This window comes from Bubalus kerabau, chromosome 22, assembly GCF_029407905.1.
Source record: "Bubalus kerabau isolate K-KA32 ecotype Philippines breed swamp buffalo chromosome 22, PCC_UOA_SB_1v2, whole genome shotgun sequence".
Classification (NCBI taxonomy): Eukaryota; Metazoa; Chordata; class Mammalia; order Artiodactyla; family Bovidae; genus Bubalus; species Bubalus kerabau.
The window spans coordinates 21,447,216-21,472,345 of NC_073645.1; the positions used below are offsets into that span (position 1 = coordinate 21,447,216).

The 25,130-nt window shown below is 50.3% G+C and overlaps 1 protein-coding gene and 1 non-coding gene across 8 annotated transcripts; one reads left to right on the top strand and one right to left on the bottom strand.

Moving 5' to 3' along the window:
* The first annotated feature begins 222 nt into the window (after positions 1-222).
* On the top strand, positions 223-24,458 carry ZFYVE27 (zinc finger FYVE-type containing 27). 7 transcript variants are annotated; one of them, XM_055560040.1, is made up of 12 exons: positions 223-1,252; positions 3,215-3,412; positions 7,954-8,024; positions 9,788-9,974; positions 12,817-12,912; positions 13,919-14,031; positions 14,696-14,835; positions 15,418-15,489; positions 16,841-16,985; positions 21,413-21,459; positions 21,751-21,832; positions 22,468-22,752. In XM_055560040.1, the coding sequence occupies exons 2-12, from the start codon at positions 3,216-3,218 to the stop codon at positions 22,551-22,553; spliced, it is 1,236 nt and encodes a 411-aa protein (XP_055416015.1). In that variant the 5' UTR covers positions 223-1,252; position 3,215; the 3' UTR covers positions 22,554-22,752. The 7 variants fall into 7 exon arrangements, with proteins under 7 accessions (XP_055416015.1, XP_055416014.1, XP_055416013.1 ...); XM_055560039.1 differs by lacking the exon at positions 223-1,252 and adding an exon at positions 1,539-1,635; XM_055560038.1 differs by lacking the exon at positions 223-1,252 and adding an exon at positions 1,551-1,746.
* On the bottom strand, positions 4,735-4,841 carry LOC129637141 (U6 spliceosomal RNA). The gene has a single exon (XR_008707351.1). It is a non-coding gene; the product is annotated as a U6 spliceosomal RNA (small nuclear RNA).
* Positions 24,459-25,130: the final 672 nt, after the last annotated feature.

Here is a 25,130-nt window from a genome sequence, read left to right on the forward strand (position 1 = left end):
TCCCTGGAGAAGTGAATGGCTACCCACTCCAGTATTCTTGCCTGGTGAATTCCATGGACAGAGGAGCTTGGTGGGCTACCATGCACAGGATGAGGAAGAGTCGGACACTGACTTAGTGATGAACACTTTCACTTTTCACTTAGATGAATGGGTTGGATTTGGACCCAAGCACAAGTGGGAGAAAGGCATTCCTCCCTGAGCTCACAGCACAAGCAATGTAAGATCAGAGTGCAAGGGGTGCTTGAAGGTAACAGTGGAGGAGTTCAGTCTGATGAAGTGAAGAGGCCTGGGAAGGGGAGTAGCAGGGGATGAGGCCAGTGAATACAGACTAAGGAGGTGATGGTATAGTTGGGGGGTGGGCAGGATCAGATGACCTGTGAGGTTAAAATTCCAGCTCACAGTTGCATACTAGCTGAGAGACACTGAAGTTCCTTGACAAATCTCAGATTCCTCATCTATGAAATGGCAATAACCCTAATAATTGGGTTGTTGGAAGAGAACTAGACAAGATTGGGCCTTCCCTGATGCCTCAGTGGTAAAGAATCTGCCTGTAATGCAGGAGTGGAGAAGGAAACGGCAACCCACTCCAGTATTCTTGCCTAGAGAATTCTGTGGGCCAAGGAGCCTGGTGGGCTGCTGTCCATAGGGTCTCACAGTGACTTAGCATGCATGCATGCATTGGAGAAGGAAATGACAACCCACTCCAATATTCTTGCCTGGAGAATCCCAGGGTCAGAGGAGCCCAGTGGGCTGCTGTCTATGGGGTCTCACAGAGTCCGACACGACTGAAGCGATTTAGCAGCAGCAGCAGCAGTAATGCAGGAGATGCGGGTTCAGTCCCTGGGTTGGGAAGATCCCCTGCAGAAGGAAACAGCAAGGCACTCCAGTATTCTTGCCTGGAGAATCCCATAAACAGAGGAGCCTAGCGTGCTAAATACCATAGAGTCGCATAGAGTCCGATACGACTGAAGTGACTTAGCAAGCACGCACATAAAGAGCTTAGTCCAGTACCCGGCGCCTGGTTAGTCCTCCGTAAATAAAGGCTAATGTTGTTATTAATGCAAAGGCAGCTTTAAGGCGATTAACTAGGCAACACAGTGAGAAGTGGGTTGAATTGGGAAGGGCTTGCCCAGGACCTTGTACACAGTAGCTACTCAGGAAACACTGAACAGAATTGCATTCTCTGCTAGGTATCGGGCATGCAGGGGTATGGTTTCTGCCGTTTGTAAGCTCATGGTCCACAGGGAGTCAGGTAAGTACCAAAGTTGGTGGGGAGAGGATGCAGACATACATTCTTCAGATTATCTTCACTTCAACTGTTCCCTGCCAGAAGCGACGCGGGGGCCACGAGGGGCAGAATCCCCTCGCAGAAGCTCCCAGGGTTTAGCGAACCGCGGGTAAGACTAGAGGTAAGCCAGGACCCCGGGCGGAGAAGAAAAATTACGCAGGCGCAGTGGGGCTGCCGGCGCTCACCTGTCCCAGAGTGGGCGGAGTTAAACCGGGAGCGGAGCGGGAGGCGGGGCGGGCGCGCTGACGTCAGGGCTCGGCGCCGGAGAGCAATCGCGTCCCGGAAGTGGCGGCGGCGGGGGAGGCGGAGGAGGGTCTCTTACGACTTCAGAGCGGCCTTGGGAAGAGGTTCGTCGTCGGGGTGGGGCGGGCCTGAGGAAACGCTCCGGGGTCCAGTGGCCCTATCAAGTGCCTCCTGGCCGTCCCCGCCCCCTCCCCACCAACGCAGCGACCGGGTAGGTGAGGTGCCACCCCCTCCCCACCCTGGCGCGTCTGCCAACTGTGCGGAGTTGGGCGCCAGAACGCCACGGGGGCCACCACCTGCTGGCCCAGGGACCTTGGGTGTGGCCTTCTCTGGTTTGGTCCTCTGGGCCGCGTCAGCCTCCCTGACCTGCAGAGATGATGGCCCGGCCCCTGCCGGGGCAGACTTGCTTCACCTCCTCCTGTGCTCCTACCTCGCGCCCGCCCTGGGTCCTAGCTCCGCCTTCAGGGACTTCAGGTTCCTGATGGCCCCTTTGTCACCCTCCCCTTCAAACACCCGCTTCCCCCCCACCGCCGTCCCAGATCGTACCCCTACCCTTGGACTCCCTATTGTTGCTGTGCGCCAAGGCTCTGCCTCCTTGTTTACTTAAACTTAGCGTTTGGGTAGAGCTTGAGATTAGGAAAGAGAATGAGAGCGCCTGTGGCTCTCCGCATCCGAGAAGGAAGGGAATGGAGTGTTGTGGAAGGTAATGACGGTCGCGTGGGGTTCAAGAGGGGAAAAGGGGAGGAGGGTAACGGGCAGGGTTGGTTCAGGAAGTTGTTGGTAACTGAAGGGAGCGGGGGAAAGGTTAGAGAGGTTGGAGCCGGGCAGAAGAAAGCTCTGGGTTCCTGGAGGATGAGCAGTTGGTTCCTTCATTCCGCGAGCATTTATTGCATGCCCACTGTGTGCATAAACAATGGAAGACAGTCTCTAACCTAGTGGAAGTCAAGGTTAAGAGGGATGACTGCAAGAAAGCACGGAGTTTTGCTTTGGTGTATGGTAAGTGCTGTTAGGGGTGAGTACATGATCTTTTGTGAGCATGGTAGGGTCTCCCAGTCCAGACTGGGGATGTTGGCAAAGTCTTCTCAGAGCCAGAGAGTGATGCTTAAGCTGATACCTGAAGGATGAATAGGAATTAACTAACTAAAAAGTGGAAGAACATTATTTGAGGACGTTGTTTCTCTTGAGACCCCAGGCTGCCTCCCACCGGTAGCCATGTGTGTTTGGTCTTTATGGCTTATACTCTTGACTGATCTGTGGAGGAAAAGAACAGTAGATGGAGAGTCAGAAGAGCAGGATTTTATACAGTTGACCCGTGAACAATGCAGGGGTTGGGTGCTGACTGCGAAGTCAAAAACCAGAGTATGACTTAAAGTAGGCCCTCCTGCCATTCCTTCGTATCCACCATTCAACCAACTGCAGATCATTTAGAACTGTAGTATTTACTATTAAAAAAAAATCTGTATATAAGTGGATCCGTGCAGTTCAAACCCATGTTTTCAGGGGTCAGCTCTCTCTGGGTAACTCACTTCGCCTTGATGAACGTCTTTCTCTGTGAAATGGGCTCTCCCCCTGTAGCCCTGCCTATCTTATAGGTTTGTCATGGCACCACATGAAATAATGCAGGTAGAAATGTGTTGAGCATTGCAAGTGCAGTGCAAATGTCAGGAATTCTTATGATTACAGGATGCAGACCTCAGAGCGAGAGGGCTGTGGACCAGAGGTGAGCCCCAGCACGGTCCCCGAGGCTACCCTGGAGTCTCTACCTGTTCCTACCAAGTTGCCGGCATTTGATCTGTTCAACTTGGTTCTGTCCTACAAGAGGCTTGAGGTCTACCTGGAACCCCTGAAGGATGCCGGAGATGGGGTCCGGTATTTGCTCAGGTACAGATTTTTATTTAGAGTTACTCTAACCTGCTGGGCCTTTTGCCTTCCTGCTTTTAGTTGCACTGGCCACTTAGGCAGTGGCTGGGCTGTCCTTTCTGCCCTGCTGAGGAGCAGTTCTGGGAGGTCCACTGGGCCTCTGGGCTTATTCTTGGTCCACCCCCTATCTCAGACTCAACCCAGGAGAGGCAGGCACTGGGAACCATCTGGTCTTTCACCAGAGTTTCTTTTTTGTGGCTGAATAAACTCGTATCCCAGGACTGCTACCTAGCCTTGACCATTGGGCCTTCTATCTGAAGCATGCTTTTTTCTTTTTCTTTCTCTCCCAATATTAGCATAATTTATATTAAAATTAGGATGCAAACAAATATCTATGAATAAACAGGTACTATTTTCACTAATCCTTTAGGCTTATGGCTCTCAAAATTTTTTGTTCCTATTCTGCTTTGATTTTCATCCTCGGTAAGTTTTTTCTCCTTTCAGCTCACTTTATTTCTTCTGTTAAAGTATTTAAAATTACAAATACATACAATTCTGCTCCCAAAACACTTTGGTTTGTCTCTAAATAATAATGCTTAAAAAAAAAATAACATCATACTGAACAAAATTAACAATGTGATTCCTTGATATCACCCTATACCCAGTTCATGTTCAGATTTCCTCAGTTGCCCCAAGAATGTCATCTACCATTGTTTTGGCCCAATCAGGCTCCAAACCAGGGCCATGCATTCTGTGCGGTTATTATGTCCCTTAGATCTTTCTTGTTGAAATGGTCTTCATGACACTGATGTGCTGGAGGCTCAGCTGAGTGTGCTGGAGAATTTCCTACCTAGATTTGTCTGGTTAATGTTTCTTCCTGGTGCAGACTGGAGGTTAAATTTATTTTATTTTTTTTTAATTTTTTTTTTTTTTTTTTTTTGGAGGTTAAATTTAAAAGTTGGATTAGATTCAAGTTAAAAAAATAAAGTTTTTTTTTTTTTTTGCAAAGGTCTTGTGTTCTTAATATTGCATGGTAATGGGAGTCACATAAAACCAGCTTGTCCTAAAGAGCAGTCGTTCTTCATCTAGAGCCATTGCGTGGCGCTGTAGGGGTTATTGACTCTTCTGAACCTGCCTGTAAAGTTGTGCAGGCAGATGTGTATATTTCTAGGGAGAAGTTTATCAGATTCTAATAAAAACCTTCAACCAGCTCAGATGCCTGAGAGAGACAGGTTGGAGACAGGGTGAGTAGAGTTGGGTTAATTTCTTGAGGTGCTACAGAGTATTCATTCTTAACCTCAGTCTGGAAATAATTGGAGCTTTATTTTATTTTATTTTTTTTTAAAAATATGGAACGCTTCACGAATTTGCGTGTCATCCTTGCGCAGGGCCCATGCTAATCTTCTCTGTATCGTTCCAATTTTAGTATATGTGCTGCCGAAGCGAGCACTGGAGCTTTATTTTTAACTCTGTCCAAGGCCCCCAGTTTTTCTTGTTTGCCCCAGAACTGCTTTAATTTATGGCATTATCCCTAGAGATGAGCTGTCAGGGTTCCAGAGCAACATTCTCTACTTTTAGATGACTGTTCTGTCAACATAAGGGTTAGGGAGGTGGTGTCAGAAGGGGCTGGCTTTGTAATTCCATCATGATCAGCTAGCTGTGATGAACTGTGGTCTTCCTCAGGGGAGTGTGTGGGCTTCACAGGGCTGTGCTGTCTCGTGTTTTCTACTGTGTATATGTGCGTGCACCTGTGCACACAAGCATGGGTATGTATATACCTGCATATGTGTGTATGTATATACCTGCATATGTGTGTATGTGTGTTTTGCCTTTTTGTGGCAAAGTGCAAAACTTAAATATATCCTTAAAAAAAAAAATATATATATATATATATATATATATTTATCTCCTGCCCTTTTCCTTTTCCGGCACAGGTCTATCAGCACTTCTTGGCACTAATGTGTTAGGATTTTTCCATTTTACAAAGTTAGAAATCTGAGGATGTGGTGGGATTGAAAAAGTTGGCTGGGGGAGGAGCACTGGGCCTAAAAAGCCCCCAGGAGCTGTGGCCTCCGAGCCGCTGGGAGATGGAGCACTGGTCTGTGAAAGTGGCTGTTAGGTTCGTTTGTGTGTTTGGTTGTTCTTTCTCAGTAAAGAGGATTTGACTTTGAAGAAGGACCTAATCTTGAGCTTCTTTGAGGTCTGAAGCCTGGAGCCGCAGTTGATTTTTAAGACTTCTCTCTTCTGGGATCAGCTACTCCAGTAAGTGGGTCTCCATGAACAGAGTGTCAATAAAGACATCAGATAGAATGGAAGCAGCGGGGAATTCCCTCGTGGTCCAGTGGTTAAGACTCTGCACCTCTGCAGAAGGCATGGGTTCAATCCCTGGGGGTGGAGGAATTAAGATCCCACATGTTGCTCGGGCGTGGCCAAAAGAAAAATAAACATCTTTTTTGTTTTTTAATTAAAAAAAAAAAAAAGGCTTTAAATGAAAGTGACCTCAGTGGCTGTGTAATGTTTTTATTTCTGAGATGGGATTGGCCTTAGACCTGACTTTTAATTTGCTTTTGCTCTGGTAGAGCCAGTAAATGGGTCTGAGGTCTAATTAGGGTGGTGTAAGTTGGAGTGTTTGCAATTTTAAGACAAAGGAAGAGAAAGGTTATTTCACTCCCTTACTCATAACTCTCATTAAAAAATAAAAGCAGCTCATAAATTAGTTAACCTCATTTTGTAACTGTGAAATACCCCAATTAGAGCAAAAGAACATGCATTGAAGTTCTGAATACATTGCAACTTAGCTCTTGATTTTTATATTTGCCTTTCTCCTCTGAGGGCTCACCTTATATACAGATACTGCTCTTTAGAATGTAGGTGTCAGTGGCTTTGTTATTACATCTGTGCTCTCTTTATCCTATTAAATGTGCTTTATCAAGGACTAAGCCAGCGACATTTGCTTGAACTCAGTACCCTGACTCTGATTTTCTTTCCTCTGTCTTTGGGGGCTTCTGCGTTGCCGTTTGGTGGTGGTGGAAGCTGGGTCTGTGTTTGGTTCTGAGAGTTCCAGTTCACTTCCGGCATGTTTGCTGAGAGAATGCTAATCCTGGTTTGTCTTCATTTTTTATATATTGAAATCTTTATAATTTTCATTCCTTTGGAATTAATGTATGTTTAAAACTCACAGAAAGAAGAGAAAATGGCAGATATGGTCAAAGAAATCCTTTACATTTGTTCACTCAATTTTCATGTTAGATGAATCTTATGCAGTAGGTGTATGTTCCTTTAAAATTAAAAAAAGAATATATTGCATACCAACTCTATCTCAGTAAATACAAAGAATAAAGGAAACCTTTAAAGAAGAATGTCATTGACACCTCTTAAAGAGAATAAAACCTTACACAACACAGGTTAAACGGAGTTATAACATTAAGAGATAATTTTATAAATTCTTCCTCCTCCTGTGGTTTCCAGAGGCTACCTTTTCTCACCCTGGGGCCTGGGGTGTGACCTCAGGTCTCTCTCCCAGTCGCCTGTCCAAGTGAGAGGCTCACTTTTCATTTCTTCCTGACTGTCTGAGTTACCTCTGAGCTCCAGGCCCTCCTCTTGCTCCTGGTTGGGAAGACCTGGCTGGAGGGGCAGCTGCCTTCAGTGACCAGGACTCTCTGTATTGCAGGTTCAGTTCAGTTCAGTCGTGTCTGACTCTTTGCAACCCCATGGACTGCAGCACGCCAGGCTTCCCTGTCCATCGCCAACTCTCAGAGCTTGCTCATGTCCATAGAGTCGGTGATGCCATCCAACCATCTCATTTTCTATCATCCCCTTCTCATCCTGCCTTCAATCTTTCCCAGCATCAGGGTCTTTTCTAAGGAGTCAGTTCTTTGCGTTAGGTGACCAAAGGATTGGAGCTTCAGCATCAGTCCTTCCAATGAATATCCAGGACTGATTTCCTTTAGGATGGACTGGTTTGATCTTGCAGTCCAAGGAACTCTCAAGAGTCTTCTCCAACACCATGGTTCAGAAGCATCAATTCTTCAGCGCTCAGCCTTCTTTATGGTCCAACTCTCACATCCATACATGACTACTGGAAAAAACCATAGGTTTGAGTAGACTGTCCTTTGTCAGCAAAGTAATGTCTCTGCTTATTAATATGCTGTCTAGGTTGGTCATAGCTTTTCTTCCAAGGAGCAAGCGTCTTTTAATTTCATGGCTACAGTCACCATCTGCAGTGATTTTGGAGCCCAAGAAAATAAAGTCTGTCACTGTTTTCATTGTTTCCCCATCTATTTGCCATGAAGTGATGGGACCGGATGCCCTGATCTTAGTTTTTTGAATGTTGAGTTTTAAGCCAGCTTTTTCACTCTCTTCTTTCACTTTCATCAAGAGGCTCTTTAGTTCTTCTCCGCTGTTTGCCATAAGGGTGGTGTCATCTGCGTATCTGAGGTTATTGATATTTCTCCCAGCAATCTTGATTCCAGCTTGTGCTTCATCCAGCCTGGCATTTTGCATGATGTACTCTGCACATAAGTTAAATAAACAGGGTGACAATATATAGCCTTGTGTTGCAGGTGGCAGACGCCATTGTGTTCCTTGCTGACCTGCCTGGGCCTCAACGTCTTGTTCCTCACCTTGAACGAGGGTAAGAACCGCTTCCAGAGCTTTTTGTGAATGAAGGTGGAGAGGAATTCTGAGAATCGGCCCTGTATGAGGGAGCTGCCTGTTCCGCTGTGGGGTCAGCCTCCCTCTGTGTCTGCTCAGTGTCAGGACACAGGCTCCTGAGAGACCCACCTGGGGCTAGAATCCCGACTGGGCCACTGGTGTGACATCAGAAGTTCTTTAATCTGTCTCTTAAGGCCTAATCATCCTCATCTCTGAATGGGGCTTCCCTGTGGCTCAAATAGTAAAGAATCTGGCTGTAATGCAGGAGACCTGGGTTCAGTCCCTGGGTTGGGAAGATCTCCTGGAGAAGGAAATGGCAACCCATTCCAGTATTATTCTTGCCTGGTGAATTTCGTGAAAGGAGAAGCCTGGCAGGCTATAGTCCATGGGGTCACAAAGAGTCGGACATGACTGAGGGATGAAATTTCATTTTCTCTGAAGGGGGATAATAGAAGTGCTTTCCTCAGAGGGTAGTTGTGAAGTACGAGATAATCTATGTGTAACACTTAACACAGTTAAAATAAGCAGCCAGTACATTATAGCTATTATTATTGTTTCCTCTGGACTAAATGCATTGACCTTTTCCCAGTTTGGTTTCCGGGGTCAGCTGAGGACATGACCCAGGGTGAAGGTACTAGGAAGGTGAACTGATGAGGCATGTTTGCCTGTTGATTTTCTCTGGCTCAGCAAGTGAGCCTGGTGGGGTCTGCCAGGCAGCCAACAGCAGTGAGGGGTTTGTAGCGTGCAGCCTTTGAGGTCGGTGTGTGGACAGGTAGGTAGCTGGAGGGGTCCTGGGTAGTGATGTCTCCTGGGGACCTTTTATGAAAAGGCATGTTGTGACCCAGCCCTTTTGGTTAGAACTGGCAGATGGCTGCAGAAAAAGCCAAGCCCGTCAAGGGAAGTGAGTAAAGGGCCTGGGATGGAATGTTCTGAGGAGCTGGGTCCTATCTTCATGCCTTTGTTCTATTGAATTCCCATTTCTCAAGTGTCTGCTTTGCTTCCTGTGGTTTTAGTGAGCTGAAAAATAAACCCATTTCACGTAAGACCTCATCTTCTGTGTCTTAAGCGTCTTAGTAGGACGCTTTTCCGCCTCACTGAAACTCAGATATCCTTCTTAAGCTGTTAGATTTTTCTGAATATATTTCCACAGAAAAATTAGTTCAGGTGACAGATACTTAATTACTTTGTACCCACTGCTCTGTTAGCTTGCTTCCATGTTAACATGGAAGAAGTTCCTTCCTTGGATTTTATTTTAGCCTCACCATTTCTCAATCCACAGTGGTCAGTGGTGTCCTAAATGCCAGTGGAAGGCTTCCAGTCAGCCCCTGTGACCCAAAGGTCAGAATGTCAGACATCGGGAGCTCCCCATGGCCAGGCCCCGGGCACGAGCTACCTGCTGTGTGCTGTGTACTAGTAGAGGGGTTTTTAATATTTTTGAAAGGGTCTGGGGCTATGGCAGTGACCAGATGGGGAAAGTCCTAGCCCTTGGGGCCTACCTTCATGGAGAGGCCAACAGCCATGCCTGTAGTCTGCCTTGTGGTGGTTAGTTCTGTGAGGAAGACTAAAGCTGGGTTAAGAGGCTGGAGGGGGAGTGGGGAGATGCTGTTTCATACCAGGTGATCTGGGGCGGGCTTTTTTGGGCAGAGGCCTGGAGGAGGTGAGGGAGCGAGCACCTGGACATCTGGGTGGGTGGCGGCTCCTGGCACTGCTGTTTGCTTATCTGCAGTGTTGTTGCTCCCACAGGTGCCTGGTACTCAGTGGGCGCCCTGATGATTTCAGTGCCCGCCCTACTGGGCTACCTTCAGGAGGGCTGCCGGGCACGGCTGTCCGAGTCTGAGCTGATGAGGAGGAAGTACCACAGCGTGAGGCAGGAGGACCTGCAGAGAGTTCGCCTGTCTCGCCCCGAGGCCGTAGCTGAGGTGAAGAGCTTGTGAGTATGGAAGGGCCGGGGAGGTGCGGGACAGCGGCAGTGCCGGTGCCGCCACACTGAGCGCTTGCTGGCACCAGACATTGTTTAAGGCAAAACGTGGATGTTATTTCCTTTGGTCTTTGTCAGAGTTCTGGGAGATGGCTACTATGATTGACCTCCATTGATGAAGGAGGAAAAAGGCAAGTGACAAGCTGGGATGGGAAGCCAGATCTAGCTGATTCCACAGTTTAGGGTCTTGACTGAGCACATGCACGCACAAGCCACTGCCTGGGTTCAAATCCCAGCTCCTCCAGTGTGACTCTGGGCAAGTTACTCAGGTTTGTCATCTGTTAAATGAGATAAGTATAGGCCTGCGTCCTAGGTGGTTGTGAAGACTAATTGGGCGTCTGGTACCCAGCAAGTGTTCAGTTAAATATTAGTCATCGTCACTGCACTGTGGTTTACACATTTAGGAGGAACTTCCTAAATGTGACAGAGCTGGAGCTCCTGAGGAAGCACCTTCAGACTGTTGGCAGACAGCAACTGTAGCAGCTTCAGTGGCCCCCGTGACACACAGCAGGGCTTCTCATCTCTTCCTGGGCAGCAGAGACATCTGTGGAGCTAAAAAAAAAAAAAAATTATGAACAAGTGGAGGGCTGGGCTCCTCTGAAGAAATTCTGAGTCAGTTACCTCTGGGGGCGGGGGTGCTGCATATCTGCAGTTTTTCAAAAAACCTTTTTCCTTTGAAATGATTTTAAACTTATGGAAGAGTTCTAGGAATGGTGCAAAGAACTCTCATCGACCCTTTACCCAAATGGAACAGTTATTAATGTTTTGCCACATTGGCTTCACCTATCTCCCTACACTAAGACACTTTTTTTCTTGCTGAACCATTTGAAAGTAAATTACAGACATCTTGTCTGTTTACCCCAAACGCTTCAGTATATGTTTTCTAAGAACAAGGACGTTCTCTTCTATATCCACAGCCCTGTAATCAGATTTTGGGAATTTCACATTGATAACATTAGCATTAGTGCCATTATCTAATAACTGTTCATGATCAAATTTTGCCAGTTGTACTAATAAGGTCTTTTATATAAATTTCTCCTGATCTGGGCTCCAGTCCAGACTCTTACGTGACATTTAGTTTTTAGTCTCCTGTGACCTGGAATAGTTCCTTAGTCTTTGTTTCTCATGACCTTGACATTTTAAAATAGAACAAGTTTATTATTTTGTAGAACTTCCCTTCTCTTTGGGTAATTTGGTTCTTCACGATTGAATTCAGGTTTGGCATCTTTGGCAGAAATGTGACGTTGTCATTGTATCATATCAAGAGGTACATGATGTCACTGTTATGGGGGATACTAACTTTGATTAGCTTGGTGAAAGTTTCTCCACTGTAAAGTGACTATTTATTTTACCCTCTAGAGTTAGTAAGTAAAGTGACTATTTATTTTACCCTCTAGAGTTAGTAATCTGAGTGGGGCACCTTGAGACTTCTTTGGGTATCTTGCTCCTCATCAGACACTCACCCACTGCACTGGAATCCATGCTGGGTCTTGCTTCCATCAGTTTATCACTGTGGTGGCTGCACAGGTGGTCTCCTAAGCGTCATTATCACCTGACATTCTGTAAGAAAGGGCTTTTCCTTCTGATTATCCACATGAATGCAGGAGTTTAAAATTTTATTCAATGGGTTATAATCCATTACTATGATTATTAACTTTGATCTCATTTTGTCCTCAGTTTGGGCTTTGCTGATAGCTCAGTTGGTAAAGAATCCACCTGTAATGCAGGAGACCCTGGTTTGATTCCTGGGTCGGGAAGATCTGCTGGAAAAGGGATAGGCTACCCACTCCAGTATTCTTGGGCTTCCCTTGTGGCTCAGCTGGTAAAGAATCTGCCTGCAATGAGGGATACCTGGGTTCGATCCCTGTGTTGGGAAGATCCCCTGGAGAAGGGAAAGGCTACCCATTCCAGTATTCTATCCAGGAGAATTCCATGGACTATATATATAGTCTATGGGGTTGAAAAGAATCGGACATGACTGAGCAACTTTCACTTTTTTTATTTTATGATACAGTGGTGGTTTAGTTGCTAAGTAATGTCCTACTCTTGCGACCCCATAAACTGTAGCCTGCCAGGCTCCTCTGTCCCTAGGATTCTCCAGGTAAGAATACTGGAGTGGGTTGCCATTTCCTTCTACAGGGTCTTCCTGACCCAGGGATCGAACCTGGGTTTCCTGTGTTGCAGGCAGATTTTTTACCAACTGAGCTATGAGGGAAACCCTATGATACAGTAGAGTGTTCAAATTCATCTTCCACATTCCCTGCCTTGCTCTAGAATCAGCCATTTCTCCAAGGAGCCCTTCAGAAACCAATATCTGGGTGCTCATTGCACAAACATGCTCTCTTTGCTTTTGATGGGGGTGGGGGGATCCATTTCAAAACACTCTCCAGGTCAGTCTACCTGAAACCCTAGGTGGAAACACATTGCTGTGCATCCTGGCATCCATCTTCACAGCTCCAGTGCATCTGGGAGGTGGCACCCTGCTCCTCAGGTACTCTGCTCCTCATGGTGTAGAGGAAAACTGCATCCTTGAGAAAGTTAAGTAACCGGCCCAACACCAACAGCTGGGAAGAGACCAAAGCCGGAACCTCAACAAGTTTTCCAAGAAGGGGCCTGAGATGTATGAAGTTTCCCCGAATTCCCTGACCCTTCCAAGGGGTTTGAAGGGACTGGCTGAACCTAGGTAGCTGTGCCTGCGAAGTCCTGGGCCCTGCTGCCCTGGAGCTCTGTTAGGCCGCACAGGTGTGTGAGGCAGGGTACACAGCTTGCACAAGCCCCTGTGTTGTGTCTGCAGCTTGATCCAGCTGGAGGCCCTCCTGAGCCGCCTGTGCTGCACCTGCGAAGCCGCCTACCGCGTGCTGCACTGGGAGAACCCCGCGGTGTCCTCACAGTGAGTGCCCCTCTGTTCCCACCGCCCCTGCCCTGAGGACCCCAGGCAAAGACAGCTGCCTAAGAGGCCCCCTGTCGCCCTAGCTCAGGGGAAAAGAGCCCTCTAGGCTCTTGTGTGCAGATCAGCACGTAGGCTTGTGGGCTTTAACACCCTGCTTTGGTTTAACAGGGCGTTTCTTTGCGCACTATGCTCAAAATATCTTAATAATAGAAAAATAACTCACCATGTAATCTCCCGCCCTGGTATAGCAGCCGATCTCATGTTTGGATTGCCTGCTAGAGTTTGTCATAGGCACGTGGTGTCTATAGCTCAGAGTGTAGGTGAGACTCCTTTTTTTTTTTCCCCACTTATTGTACTATATAATTGGTTTTCCATGTTGCTACATAGCTTTAGGAATTACTTGTAATACCACACCAATATAGATAGTGATTATACTGTAATTTATGAAATTATATATTATACATCCTGTTGTGTATTTAGTCAGTTTCTACTTTTAATTACTAACCCTGTAGTGCACATTTTATGGGTTTAACTTTAGTCTTTTGAAACTTTTTTCCTTAAAATAAATTCTAGGATGGAACTATTGGATCAAGTGAAATGAATGTTTTTGAGGCTCTTCGTGTGTAATACTCACAGCGACTAGTGCTTGTTTAGCCTCTCCTGGTGCCAGACACTGTGCTCAGTGCTCTCCATGGTACCGGCTCCAAATCTGTCTTATTCCAGACTTCAGAGTCTAGATCCTGAAGAGTGATGTGTGTTAAAACCCACTTAGGTGGCCCTATCCTCAGCAACCACTGTGGCCTCTATGTGTCAGTTGTGACCTGTTGGTGGTTGTAAACCCTTTCTCCCCACTTTATGTTCCCCTTGTTTGATTAGCAGATCTTGTCAGCATATTAACTGTTCCCAGAGCTACTTCTTGCCCAGACTCCCCTGTTGGTATGCCCTACACCAGTTTCCTTCTGATCTTATGAATTTCTGATCCTGTGGTTCCTCTCTGTCGGTCCAGGTTCTATGGGGCTCTTCTGGTCACGGTTTGCATGCTGTATCTGCTGCCTCTGTGCTGGGTCCTTGCCCTTTTAAACAGCACACTCTTTCTGGGGAATGTGGAGTTCTTCCGAGGTAAGCCCAGGAGAACCGGGCAGAGATGGGGTCCGGGCTGATCATGTGTTTGCTGTGCCTGCCACCAGGGGGCAGCACCACACCAGAGTCCTGCCTTGGAGAGGGAAGTGGGATCCAGGGGAGGCTGCTACTAGGGATCCCTTTCCCTTCCCCAGGCAGATGCCCACGTGATATGGTGGCTTCTGGGAGATGAGGGAGGGATGTTTTCCCAGTGTTGCCACCCACCTCCAGGGTGCAGTCCCCCAGGAATCACTGCCTTGTCTCTGTGTAATCCTGGAGTACCCGTCTGCTGTCTGGTTTCTGAAGCAGTGAGGCGGTCTGGAGAGGCCTTGAGTCGCAGATGCCTGGGCCTGTACATATGTTTGGGTGATTGCTATGCTTGTTTTCTTCCCTGTGGTTGGAAATTAATTACAGAAGCCATGATTTATTGGGCACTTACTGCATTTAATCTCTCTTTAACAATCTCCTGGGGTAGGTGTTGGTATATCTGTCTTGTTTATGAGGCTTAGGTTAGGTAACTTGTTCAGGCTTAGGAGGGTGACTGTTTCCTGCAGCAGAGCGTGGGTGCTGGAGGAGGCAGCCGGGTGCAGTGGTGGGTATCCCCAGAACACCACTCATTCCATCCTGTTTCTGCCTCCCGCCCCATTCTCCTCACCCTGGGCAGTGGTGTCTGAATATAGGGCATCTCTGCAGTGGCGAATGAACCCCAAGCAGGAAGAGAGTGCCTTTGAGAGCCCGCCACCGTCAGATGCTGGGGGGAAGGGCGCTCTGGCGGACTGCACTCCTGCACCCACGCCCACAGAGGTGAGCGCCCCTAACCGCCCGGGCAGAGTCTGGTGTGGGCGGGCTGCCTGGCCTCCCTATTACCAGCCTGTTCATACTGTATAGCTCCTGGGCTGGCCTCTTCCTTCCCAGGCCTGCCTCCTCCGAAGTGCTTACTAGTAATAACTGTGGTAACAAGGGCTATGCTATGCTTTATTGAGTGTTTACTCTGCTGTTCAAGTACTTTATAGACCCATGAGGTGCAGGATATTTCTGAGAATGAGATTATTCTCCTTGTAGAAGAGAAGGCTGAGGCACAGAGTGGTTGTCCGCAGTCAGCGGGGTTGGGAGCCAGACCCCGCCCTGTGGTTCCAGGGCTCTGCTCTCAAGCACCATGTTCTGCAGCCACTGTCGGTCCTTTCGTGGCCTTGGTCCCTCTCTCTGTCCTGCTCGGTTGGAGACTGCTCTCTTTCCCCTGACTTCCTTCTTGCCGGCAGCTGTGCCTTTTCCTCTGAGGCGTGAACCGCTGTTTTGAGAAACCTGGATGCTGGCTCTGGGGAGGTGGTCTGTCCCCTGGGGGCAGGGCTGTCGTTGCTCTGACTGTTGAAGGATCTCCCTTCCCAGGACCTCACGCCGGGCAGTGTGGAGGAGGCGGAGGAGGCCGAGCCTGACGAGGAGTTTAAAGATGCGATTGAGGTGGGTGGCCTTCCCCAGCACCCCCAGCTGACCAGGTCAGAAGTTGGGTGGTCCTGGCGCTGTGTGGCTTCTCACATTCCAAGTCTGGGCTTTTAGAGTTCTCTTATGTCCAAGTGAGAAGGTGAAATGTGCCCTGCGCTCAGACCCACTGGTTGAAAGGCTGCCACCGAACCTCTGCCCGTCCTCTTGCTGACCTTGGCGTCTGTCCTGGGTGCCCAGGGCGGGGGTGGCTCTGGAGGCGTCTGGGAAACGCCCTGCTAGGGGAGGTGGGTCGTTTACTGCCTTGGCTGGAGACTGTGGGCCTGGCGCCTTTGATGTGGGGCAGGCAGAGTTGGAGGAGGGCATTGCCCCAGTCTCTGCCTGCTCTTCTGAAGGATGAGGTCCGTCAGATGTCCCTTTGAGGGGTGAGAATGGGAGGCTGAAGAAAGCAGTTGCATGGCCAAGTGCTGGGTTGGAGAAAGTTCAACAGTCTGCCTGGTTTTAGGACAATGGTTCACACTGGTAGTTTGCAGAAGTGTTTTATTTGGCACGCAAAGCTTTAATTTTTTAGCCGATATTTAAAAATTGGAGAGACTATAGTAAAAACTCTGGATTTTTCAGTTTTTCTAAAAACTCAGCAGCTCTGGGAGCCCTGAGTCTGCAGTGGTCAGTGTAGCTGAGGAGAGACTGTCTGCTTCAGAGAAGTCACATAATCCGCATTGATTCCTGTCATCCCTGGTCACGGAGTCCTGGTGGCATTCGCCATTTATTGTCATGTTTGCTCTATGGCTTTTTTTAAGTGGGAGGAATTCACTTCTTTATGACTCTTGTGAAGTGGGGGATGCAGGAAATGGAGGTCTTGGGCGTTTCCTCCAGGCCTACGGTTTTCACCCAGCTGGCTGTTACTGTAGCCTCATCCGCGTGGGCGTTTCCATTTTCCACTGCTGAGATTTCTCCAAAACCTGAATGTACGACTGTGGACTCTTAAGTCGTGACTCTTGAGTACGCAGCTTCTCCCGAGCTGATTGATGTTGGGATCCTTAACGGGGTCTCTGTTAACATCGCCCTCCAGTGCGTGCTCAGAGTCGGTGTGGTAGCTCTCCTGTGCTTCCTTTTGCTTGGGGAACCCCTCCCGGCAGCTTCCTTCTTGCTATCTTCTCTCTGTTTTCTTTTCTTCTCCCCTGCACCTTGGGAGGCAGGAGACCCACTTGGTGGTGCTGGTAAGTAGGAGCCTCGGTGAGGTGGGCAGGGGCTGAGGGGGTTGAGGAAGGGTGGCTGAGCCGAGCTCGCCACGCCTCGTGGGGTTCGCCACGCACGCAGGTCCCAGAGCCCTGTCAGGAGGGGACAGGACTGGAAGGAGCTGTTCCCGCAGGAGGATGATGAGGGGGCCCCGTGCCCGGCAGAGGACGAGCTGGTCCTGCAGGACAACGGCTTCCTGAGCAAGAACGAGGTGCTGCGCAGCAAGGTGTCGCGGCTCACTGAGCGGCTCCGCAAGCGGTACCCAACCAACAACTATGGTATGGCCGGGGGAGGGCGGGTTGGAGGTGTCCTGGTTACGGGGCAGAGGTGCGGCGTTCTGAGGAGTAGAGCTGTGTCCATGGCACCCTAGGGAGGTAGCACAGGCACAGCGGGGCTGCGAGAGAGGGAGCATGGGTTCCTTCTGATGTCTCTGTCCTCATTACTTCTTGTGGGAAGATGAGTTCAGTTCTGGAAGCGTTCCTCTGGGACCACAGGGCAATGTGGTCCTGAGGCAGGTAGAGCCATGGCAGGCTGTGGAACGTGCTGCTGAGTGAGGGGTCTGAGTGTCTAGGTAACCCCAGTGCTGCCAGGTGACCTTAAGCAAATTATTTCACTTCCCCGTGCCTCAGTTTTCCTTCTGTAAAAGGGGACTGTTGCTGAAGCTCCAATACTTTGACCGCCTGATGAAAACAGCTGACTTACTAGAAAAGACCCTGATGCTGGAAAAGATTGAAGGCAAAAGAAGGGGGCGGCAGAGAATGAGATGGTTGGATGGCATCACCAACTCAATGGACACGAATGTTAGCAAACTCTAGGAGATGGTGAAGGATGGGGAAGTCTGGCGTGCTGTAGTCCATGGGGTCACAGAGTCGGACGCGACTGAAGATGCGACTCAGCGACTAAACAATGACAAAAGGGAATAGTACAAGTTCTTATCTCACGGGGTTGCTGTGGGTCTCAAGAGAGATAACGCTTATGAAGTGCTGGCACATTGCTGGCTGGTTCATAGTGAGTGCTTCATAAGGGCCGCTGTTATCACGGGAGGCCCTGGTCTTTCCCTCAGGTGCGTAGGCACTTGTCTGGATCTTTCCAGTCCGATTGGAAGCAAATGGAAGGAAACACTGTCTTCTGGGGATGATAGAGCCCCGGCTTCCCTTCTCCCCAGCCAAGTCCATAGATTGGCCAGTCCTCATTATACTGACTGAGGAGTGGGTCCAAGAATGTGACGTTGGAGAAAGGTGGACTTGATTGTCCTCACAGCTTGGAGGAACTTCTCTGATGGCTCAGATGGTAAAGAATCTGCCTGCAATGCAGGAGACCCAGGTTTGATCCCTGGGTCAGGAGAGTCCCCTGGAGAAGGAAGTGGCAACCCACTCCAAGATTCTTGCCTGGGAAATCCAATGGACAGAGGAGCCCGGAGGGCTCTGGTCCATGAAGTTGCAAAGAGTCAGGCACACTGAGCTGACTAACAAGCTTGGAAGCCTGGCTCTGATCAGGAGAGCGCGAGCCAAACCAGATGAAGTTATAGCTGGAGCCTAGAGGACCGGAGACTCGGGTCTCCCTGGTCCTGAAGCAGAGCCTTGCTTCTGCCTGTTGTCAGCAGACAGGGAGGAGGATGGGCTGGCTGTGCCATGAGGTCTGATGGGAGAGAGTTCCGAGGAAGCCCATGGGGTTTATCATGAGGTATTTGACCTGGGTGCCCCAGGGCCTGCCTTCCTGCTCCTGCAGCGACCAGGGCAGTTGATTCCTGAGTGTTAGACATCCTGGGACACCCTGTTTCTTTCTGCTCTGTGAATGCCTCCAGGCATTCAGGATCCCTTCCTTTTATTTGTGACGGTTGCTGACTGCTGCCGATTGCTCTGTGTCCAGTGCACTTTCACATACGCTGTCTCAGTCCTTAGAAGCAGCCAGGTTTCAGAAGTCCCAGATGACATTACACCAGACTTAATGTTCTTGTTCTGACAAACCATACTTTTATATCTGTGAGTTTTAAATAAAGCCCCTTAGATGTTCCCATTTTATAGGTGAGGAACCTGAGGTTGAAAAGAGTGACTTGGCCAGTCTTCAGCCAGCACACGGTTGAGCTGTAACTCAGATCCACCTTATCTGATCTCACTCACTTCTTTCTAGCTCACCATCTTCCCTTTGCCCTGGTGTCTGAAGTGCCCCAGTTTTATGCCTATCCCATTTCTGTATTTGGCTTTTGGTTCAGATAATCCCTACCGAGGTGGGTGAAGCATTGTCAGGTTCCCACAAGGATGGCGAAGCGAGAAGACAATTATTCTCCTAAGCCCCCCTTAGCCCTCCACTCTTAGGACCGCTTGCTGTCCCTCCCTTGAGACATCGTCGGGCTCTTGGCTGTGAGGGCAGGTATAGCAGCTCTGTTCTGGGGTCTGCGTCCTGAAGGGCTGGGTGAGTGAGCTGCTCTGGGGGCCGTTCTGTTTTGGCTGCTGGTGGAGGGAGGGGGGTCCACGGGAGGAGTGAGGAGGGCAGGCTGCTCATGAGCCTCTCCGTGGCCTCCAAGTGGGGGAGTCCTACTGGGAGGAACCCACTCTGTCCTGGAGGCTCTGTGCCCGTCGCCCGGGCAGTGGTCTCAGGCTCCTCTGCTCTCTCTGCTCCTGGGGCATCTCACATCACGAATCAGGACCTCTGCTAAAAACAGGCAGGAAGAGTTGGTAGGTCTTGGCAAGGAATAGGGGTGCTCTCCTCCACATGCCTGCCTGAGCCGGTGTCAGCATGCAGAACTGGCCCTGGCCCCAGCCCTGCGTGGTGCGTGGCTGTTTTGTTAGCTCACGTGACTGCCTTGGGGTGCTTGGCCCTGGTACTCCTTACAGTTGAGAGGGGCCAGAGTGCCAGTCTGTGACCCAGCTCTTTCCTCCCAGCCCATGCTGCTTGCTGAGGGGAGGCAGAGGCGGGCTGCCTTGCCCTGATTTTTAGTGTTGGGAGCAGAGTCCCAGAGCAGCCTGTTTGCTGGGGTGGCGCCACCCGCTGGCGGTGTGCCGTGCTCTTCTGTGTCCTTTGCTCTGCCTGGGTCGTGAGCTGACTGACAGCAACAGCATCTGCCTTACTCCCGCTGGGTCAGCTTTCTCCCTGCTCTGGCTGGGTCCCTGTCCTCCAATGCAGGCATTGTGTCCCCATGTAGTGAGAGCTATGGGGGACTCTGGCTGGACAGCCCGCATCTCTTTGGGCCTTTGTGTGAGGGTGAGGCTGGTGCTCTGTGCCTGGCCAGACAGGTGGTCCTGGAGGCCCGGCCGCGTGCCCTGAACTTAGTAATTGCTTTGATCGGATCATCGGAGGCCTGCAGGCCCCAAGTTGTAGAAATGTCCTTCAGTAGTCTTGTCTCCTCCCAGGTTTTTCCAGGACCCAGCCCAGCTCCCTTCCCTTCCACAGCCTTTGGCTGGGCTCTCTGGTCCCCTGTTGTGAGCACCCTCCTGCCTCATCTAGACCCCAGCCTTTTCTCCCCTGGCTCAGTGACCCCCATCTGCATGGAGATTTCTGCGCCGAATTGTGGTCAGTATTTCTGGCGGCGCCTTGGGACTTCCTTGTTCTCATCAGTTTCTGCTTCAGGAGCTTGTTGGAAGCCATAAGGGCCCGGCGTGGCCGCTCCCCTCCTCCATCCTTTGGCTTTTCTTTGGGCTGCGTGTATGCCCTTCATCAGACTGTCAGTGTCGCAGCCCCCCTTCCCTTCTGTACTTTCCCTGCAAGCATGGTGGGTAGCGAGCACAGCTTCTCTTAAGTCCCTTTGCCTTGATGTATCTGAAGCAATGATCGGGGGAGTTCCCTGACCGTCCAGTGGTTAGGCCTCCACACTCCACTGCGGCGCACGGGTTCAGTTCCTGAACAGGGAGCTAGGATCCTGCATACTGTGTGATGTGGCCAGGAAAGGGGAAAAGAAAGGGCAGTCCTCTCTTCCCCATCTTCATCTCTTCTTGCACCCCCGTTGCCTCCTCCCAGCTGTTTTCTAAGTTGCTGTTGCTTCTTTTGCTTAAAACCTGATCTGAAACCTTGTGGTCCTGTTGTATCTGGTCGCTTAGGCAGGATCTCTTCCCCTGGTGGTATCCACCCCGGCCTGCCCACCACACACGTGCCTGCACCTCTTGCCCTGTGAGTCTTCTTGGTTGGCACCTGGTTCTGAACTTCACCTCTTATCCTGCGAGGCTTCTTGGTTGGCACCTGGCTCTGAACTTTACCTCTTGCCCTGCAAGTCTTGGTTGGCACTTGGTTCTGAACTTCTGTCCTGGAATCTTCAGATGACAGGAAGCAGGAGTCTGGTGTTCAGGAGGTGTTTCTCCCTCTAGCTGTGGGCAGAGTGTTTGTAAGAAGATACTTTGGAAGGGATCGTGTCAGACGGGTTTCATCTGAGATCATCGGAGTGATGCCTGTTGTCAGGTCCCTCCCACCTTGGTGTCATTTCAGGGGGAGGTTCTGCTGGATGCTCTTCTATTTGGGCTGGACCTGCAGGTGGGGGTGGAGGTCTCTAAACCCTGGGTGGGAGCAGGGGCAGCAGCTCTGTGTAGTCTGGGACATTGGTTTTTCCTGCGTGGTTTGAACCTCTCCTTCTGGCTGTGGACTTTGCTCTTTGCTGCCAGCCAAGGAGCTGGGCTGGGTTGGTGCCCTTAGTGTCCCCATGAAGAAGACCCAGGAGCAGGTGAGAGTTGAGATGTTTGGACTGGGTCAGAGCTGAGCTGCTGCCTCTGTTTCTCAGGGAGCTGTACGGGCTGCTCGGCCACCTTCTCAGTGCTGAAGAAGAGGGTAAGTCTCCTCGAGGGTGCTTTTGCTGGGGACTCGGGACGAGATGTAGGGGAGGAGTGCCATGTCACAGATGAAGTCTGACTCGTTGGGCCACGTTAGGCCTGGGGTCTGGTCGGACGGTTACTCAAAGGAGCAGGTTTCCCCTCCCTTGTGTCCACGCCTTCACCAGCCTTCCTGTGGGATGTCCCTTCTGGTCTCAGTCCTGCCCTGCCCAGGCACTGCCCTACTCGTACAGTTGTCCCCAGTGTCTGGGGGTGGGGATCGGAGACTGACCTTGGCTCTCATCTGCAGCGGAACTGCAGTAACTGTGGAAACAGCTTCTGCTCTCGGTGCTGCTCCTTCAAGGTGCCCAGGTCCTCCATGGGGGCCACAGGTAAGTGGTGCAGGCTGGGGGTCGGGGTCTGCCTCCCTCTTCTAAGAGGGGTGCTGCATGTGGGAAGGAGCCAGGGTCAGTGAGAGGTCCAGGGAACTCGGGGTTTCCTCCATCTCCCATTAAGGAAGGAAAAATGGAAATATTTGCTGCATGGACAAGAGCATATGTATATAATGTATCTGAATTATGAAGTCCAGTAGTGAATACCAGTGACCACTTCACTGCAATTAGAAGATAGAACGTGAGCAGCCTCACCCGGCTCCCCAGCTCCACGCCTGCCTTCCCCAGGGAGACCACAGTCCTCAGTCTCAGTCTCTTTCTCATTGCCTTGGTAATGTTTTTAATAAAATAAAAAGCATAATTTCTTTTCCTTCTATAAAAGCCATACATACTCATTGTAAACAAAAGAAAAAACCAAAGAAAGGAAGACATTCCTAATCTTTCTCAGAAAGAATTGTTAGGTGTGGACCCGTCTGGGTCATTAATGCCATCACACATGGGATAAATTCATATGCATGTGCTTAAAAAAAAGGGAGCATGTATTACAGACTGCTTTGTAATATGTTACAGTGTTAAATTGAATGTGTTTATTTTTTCATTCTTCTGGTCATGCTAGTAACATATGCTTATTCTAGAAGATTTGGAAATTACTATACAGAAGAAGAAGGAAGAGAAAAATAATCTTGTAATCTTACCACCCAGAGATAATAACCACTGTTAAAACATTTTGGAAAATTTTCTCCTGGTATTTTATTTTTAAAAGCATTTTAAAAGTTATTTTTTTGGTGCCAAAATAATGTCTAACGCATAGAATATCTGGGAGAGGCTTGCTGTTGGCATGGTCACTCTCAGAACCCCCAGGTCCCGTGGAAAGAGAAGTTTCTGAGGGCAAGTGCGTGAGCTGGGACAGTGAGCTTGTAGGCGGGGGGAGGGTGGTCTGTGTGGGGCTTGGGGTGGGGTGGAGTGGGATGGGGAGGTGGTTCCAGTTGGAGGGGCAATGAGCCAGAGGGCATGAGGAAGCATCTCACCAAGTTCTTCCTCCTTTTCAGCCCCCGAAGCCCAGAGAGAGACTGTGTTTGTGTGTGCCTCGTGTAACCAGACCTTGAGCAAGTGAGAAGAGGGGCCAGGGTCCAAGAGGCCGCCTGTCCCCGGGGCCAGCAGTAGACCCCGCTCTCCCCACCCTTAGCCTTGGGCATATGTGGTCTGAATGCTAGGTAGGCCTCGCCTCCCTGCCCCCGTGGTCTGCATCCGGGTCCTGGAGCGGTCCTCCACTCCTGCGGATGGCCAGTAGTGGTTGCTCCCCCACCAGGACTGGCATGTTTGCCCTGCTCTGTTCTGGGTGTTAGGGAACTCAGGGCTGGGCGGGAAATAGAAGTTAGAGGGCAGCAGTGAGCCAGGCCTGATCTGGACTGGTCTTCTGGCATCCCTGCATGCCTGGAGTTCTCTGAGGCCGGAGGTCAGAGGTTGGGAAAAGCGCTTCTTGCCCCGCTGGGTGCTGGGCCAGGCCCTTGCCTGCCCAGAGCCTGCAGAAGGGCGTGCACCGTGTCCCAGTTCTGCTGTTGGAGTGTTCCTGCAGGCCTCAGGAGCTCTTCGTTTCCCCGCCAGAGGGCATGGCCAGGGCTGTCAAGACCAAAAGTACTTCTAGAAACAAGGTCAGAGTTCCCAGATTCTCTCAGAGGAGGGCCTGGCAGAACCCTTCAGTGTTAAGCAGAACAAAACACGGGGAGCCGCAGCAGCTCAGAGGCCTCAGCCCCACCTCGCAGAGACCCTGGCTTACAGTCTCAGCCCACATGTTATCCTAGTGTTTTCAGCTCTGCCGGGAAGATGCTGGGCACTCAGTCACTCCTGCTCCCCGTGTTCAGAACCTTGGCCACCCTCCTCTGGCCTAGAGCTACCGCTTCCCTCACTGGCCCCTCATCCCATGCAGTGAGTGTGAGGCCAGGTAAGCTCAGCAGAGGTCCTGAAACCCTTGAGCTCTGGGGGCCTGGGAAATGTGGGGTCTCGCTAGGCTGGTCTCAGATTCCAGGGCTGATCTGTAGTAGGGCAGCCTCAGTTATGGGATAAGGCCACCTGGAGTGCCCATCCCGTCTGCAACAGTTTTGTCTTCACCCTGGACTCTTAAGAGCTCAGTGTCTCTCCCTAAGCCATGAGCGGGCTCAGGCACCCCTTCCTTCCCCAGGAGCTTCCCTGCCTTTTTGAAGTATTTATTTATTTATTGCATGATTCCCGGGAACATGGGGCACAGGGAATGGGATCAGGAAGATGGGGGCCCTCTCCTGCCCTAGGGTTCTCCCCTGGACTCATGGGCTGCCTGGGATTCAGAGCCTGGGAGGTGGAGACGTTTCTATACTCTCAGCTGGGATGTGAGGAGGCAGGCTGGGAGTCAGGGCTCATCCTAGGCCAGCTTTCTTTCCCGGCCAGCCAGTCTAGGAGCCAGGGGCCTGCCCCAGGCCCAGAGGGGCAAATCCCTGGGGAGCCAGGCAGGCCTTGGTAGACCCCCTTCCTCAAGCTCCTTGGTCCTGTTGAGATATGAGTTAAGTGCTCATGCTTTATTTACACTGGAGAGGAACTACAAGGATGTCTTTGTATATGGAGAATTGTCAATAAAAAGGCCTCAAGCTTCCTATGTTTTTGTTCTGGTCCTTGCCTGCCCCCTCTCCCTGAGGCTAGAGAGCCAGGTGCCCCCCAGTGCTGGCCAGGTTTGCAGGCCTGGGCTGTGTCTTCAGGACGGGGTAGAGGGGCCACGGAGGCTGAGGTCATGTGTGAGCTGGGGTTGGAGGCAAGCTGTGCCTTGCGCAGGAGGCGCTCAGCGAGATGCCTGTCGGATTGACTTGAGGTGGCGTCTTGTGACCACATTGTGAGGGCCAGGGCTTGGGGTTAGGACCAGGACTCAGTAAATGCTAAGCCACGCAGGCTTTAGAATGGAAAGATTTTAGCTAATCCCTCTGAGAAAGCAGGAAAGGATCAGCTCTGGGGGAGGCTGAGAACCAGCCAGAAAGGGGATTGGCTGTGAGATGGGAAGTGGGAGCAGTGCTCTAGGGGTAGGGGGTTGGTAGAGGGGTGTTTGTTTGCTGGGCACCAGGCACCATGAGAGGCACTTCATACACATTATTTCATTTAATCCTCAAGATGGCCCTATGAGGTAGGTTCTGTTTTTCTTCCCATTTTACAGGGGAAGAAATTGAGGCCCAGGGAAGTTGAGTGGTGGCTGCAAAAGGTTTGGTGTGGAATCTTGCAGAGTGTTGTCTTCAGACCATAGGCCTGAGGCAGTAAAGGAGGGGGCAGAGGGACTCTGCCT

Excerpts from the sequence above, each read along its gene's own strand:
- ZFYVE27 (XM_055560036.1), top strand. Across the intron at positions 9,975-12,816 it reads GTAGCTGAGGTGAAGAGCTT|CTTGATCCAGCTGGAGGCCC; the intron begins GTGAGTATGGAA and ends TTGTGTCTGCAG. Across the intron at positions 21,833-22,467 it reads GTCCTCCATGGGGGCCACAG|AAGATTTGGAAATTACTATA; the intron begins GTAAGTGGTGCA and ends TGCTTATTCTAG.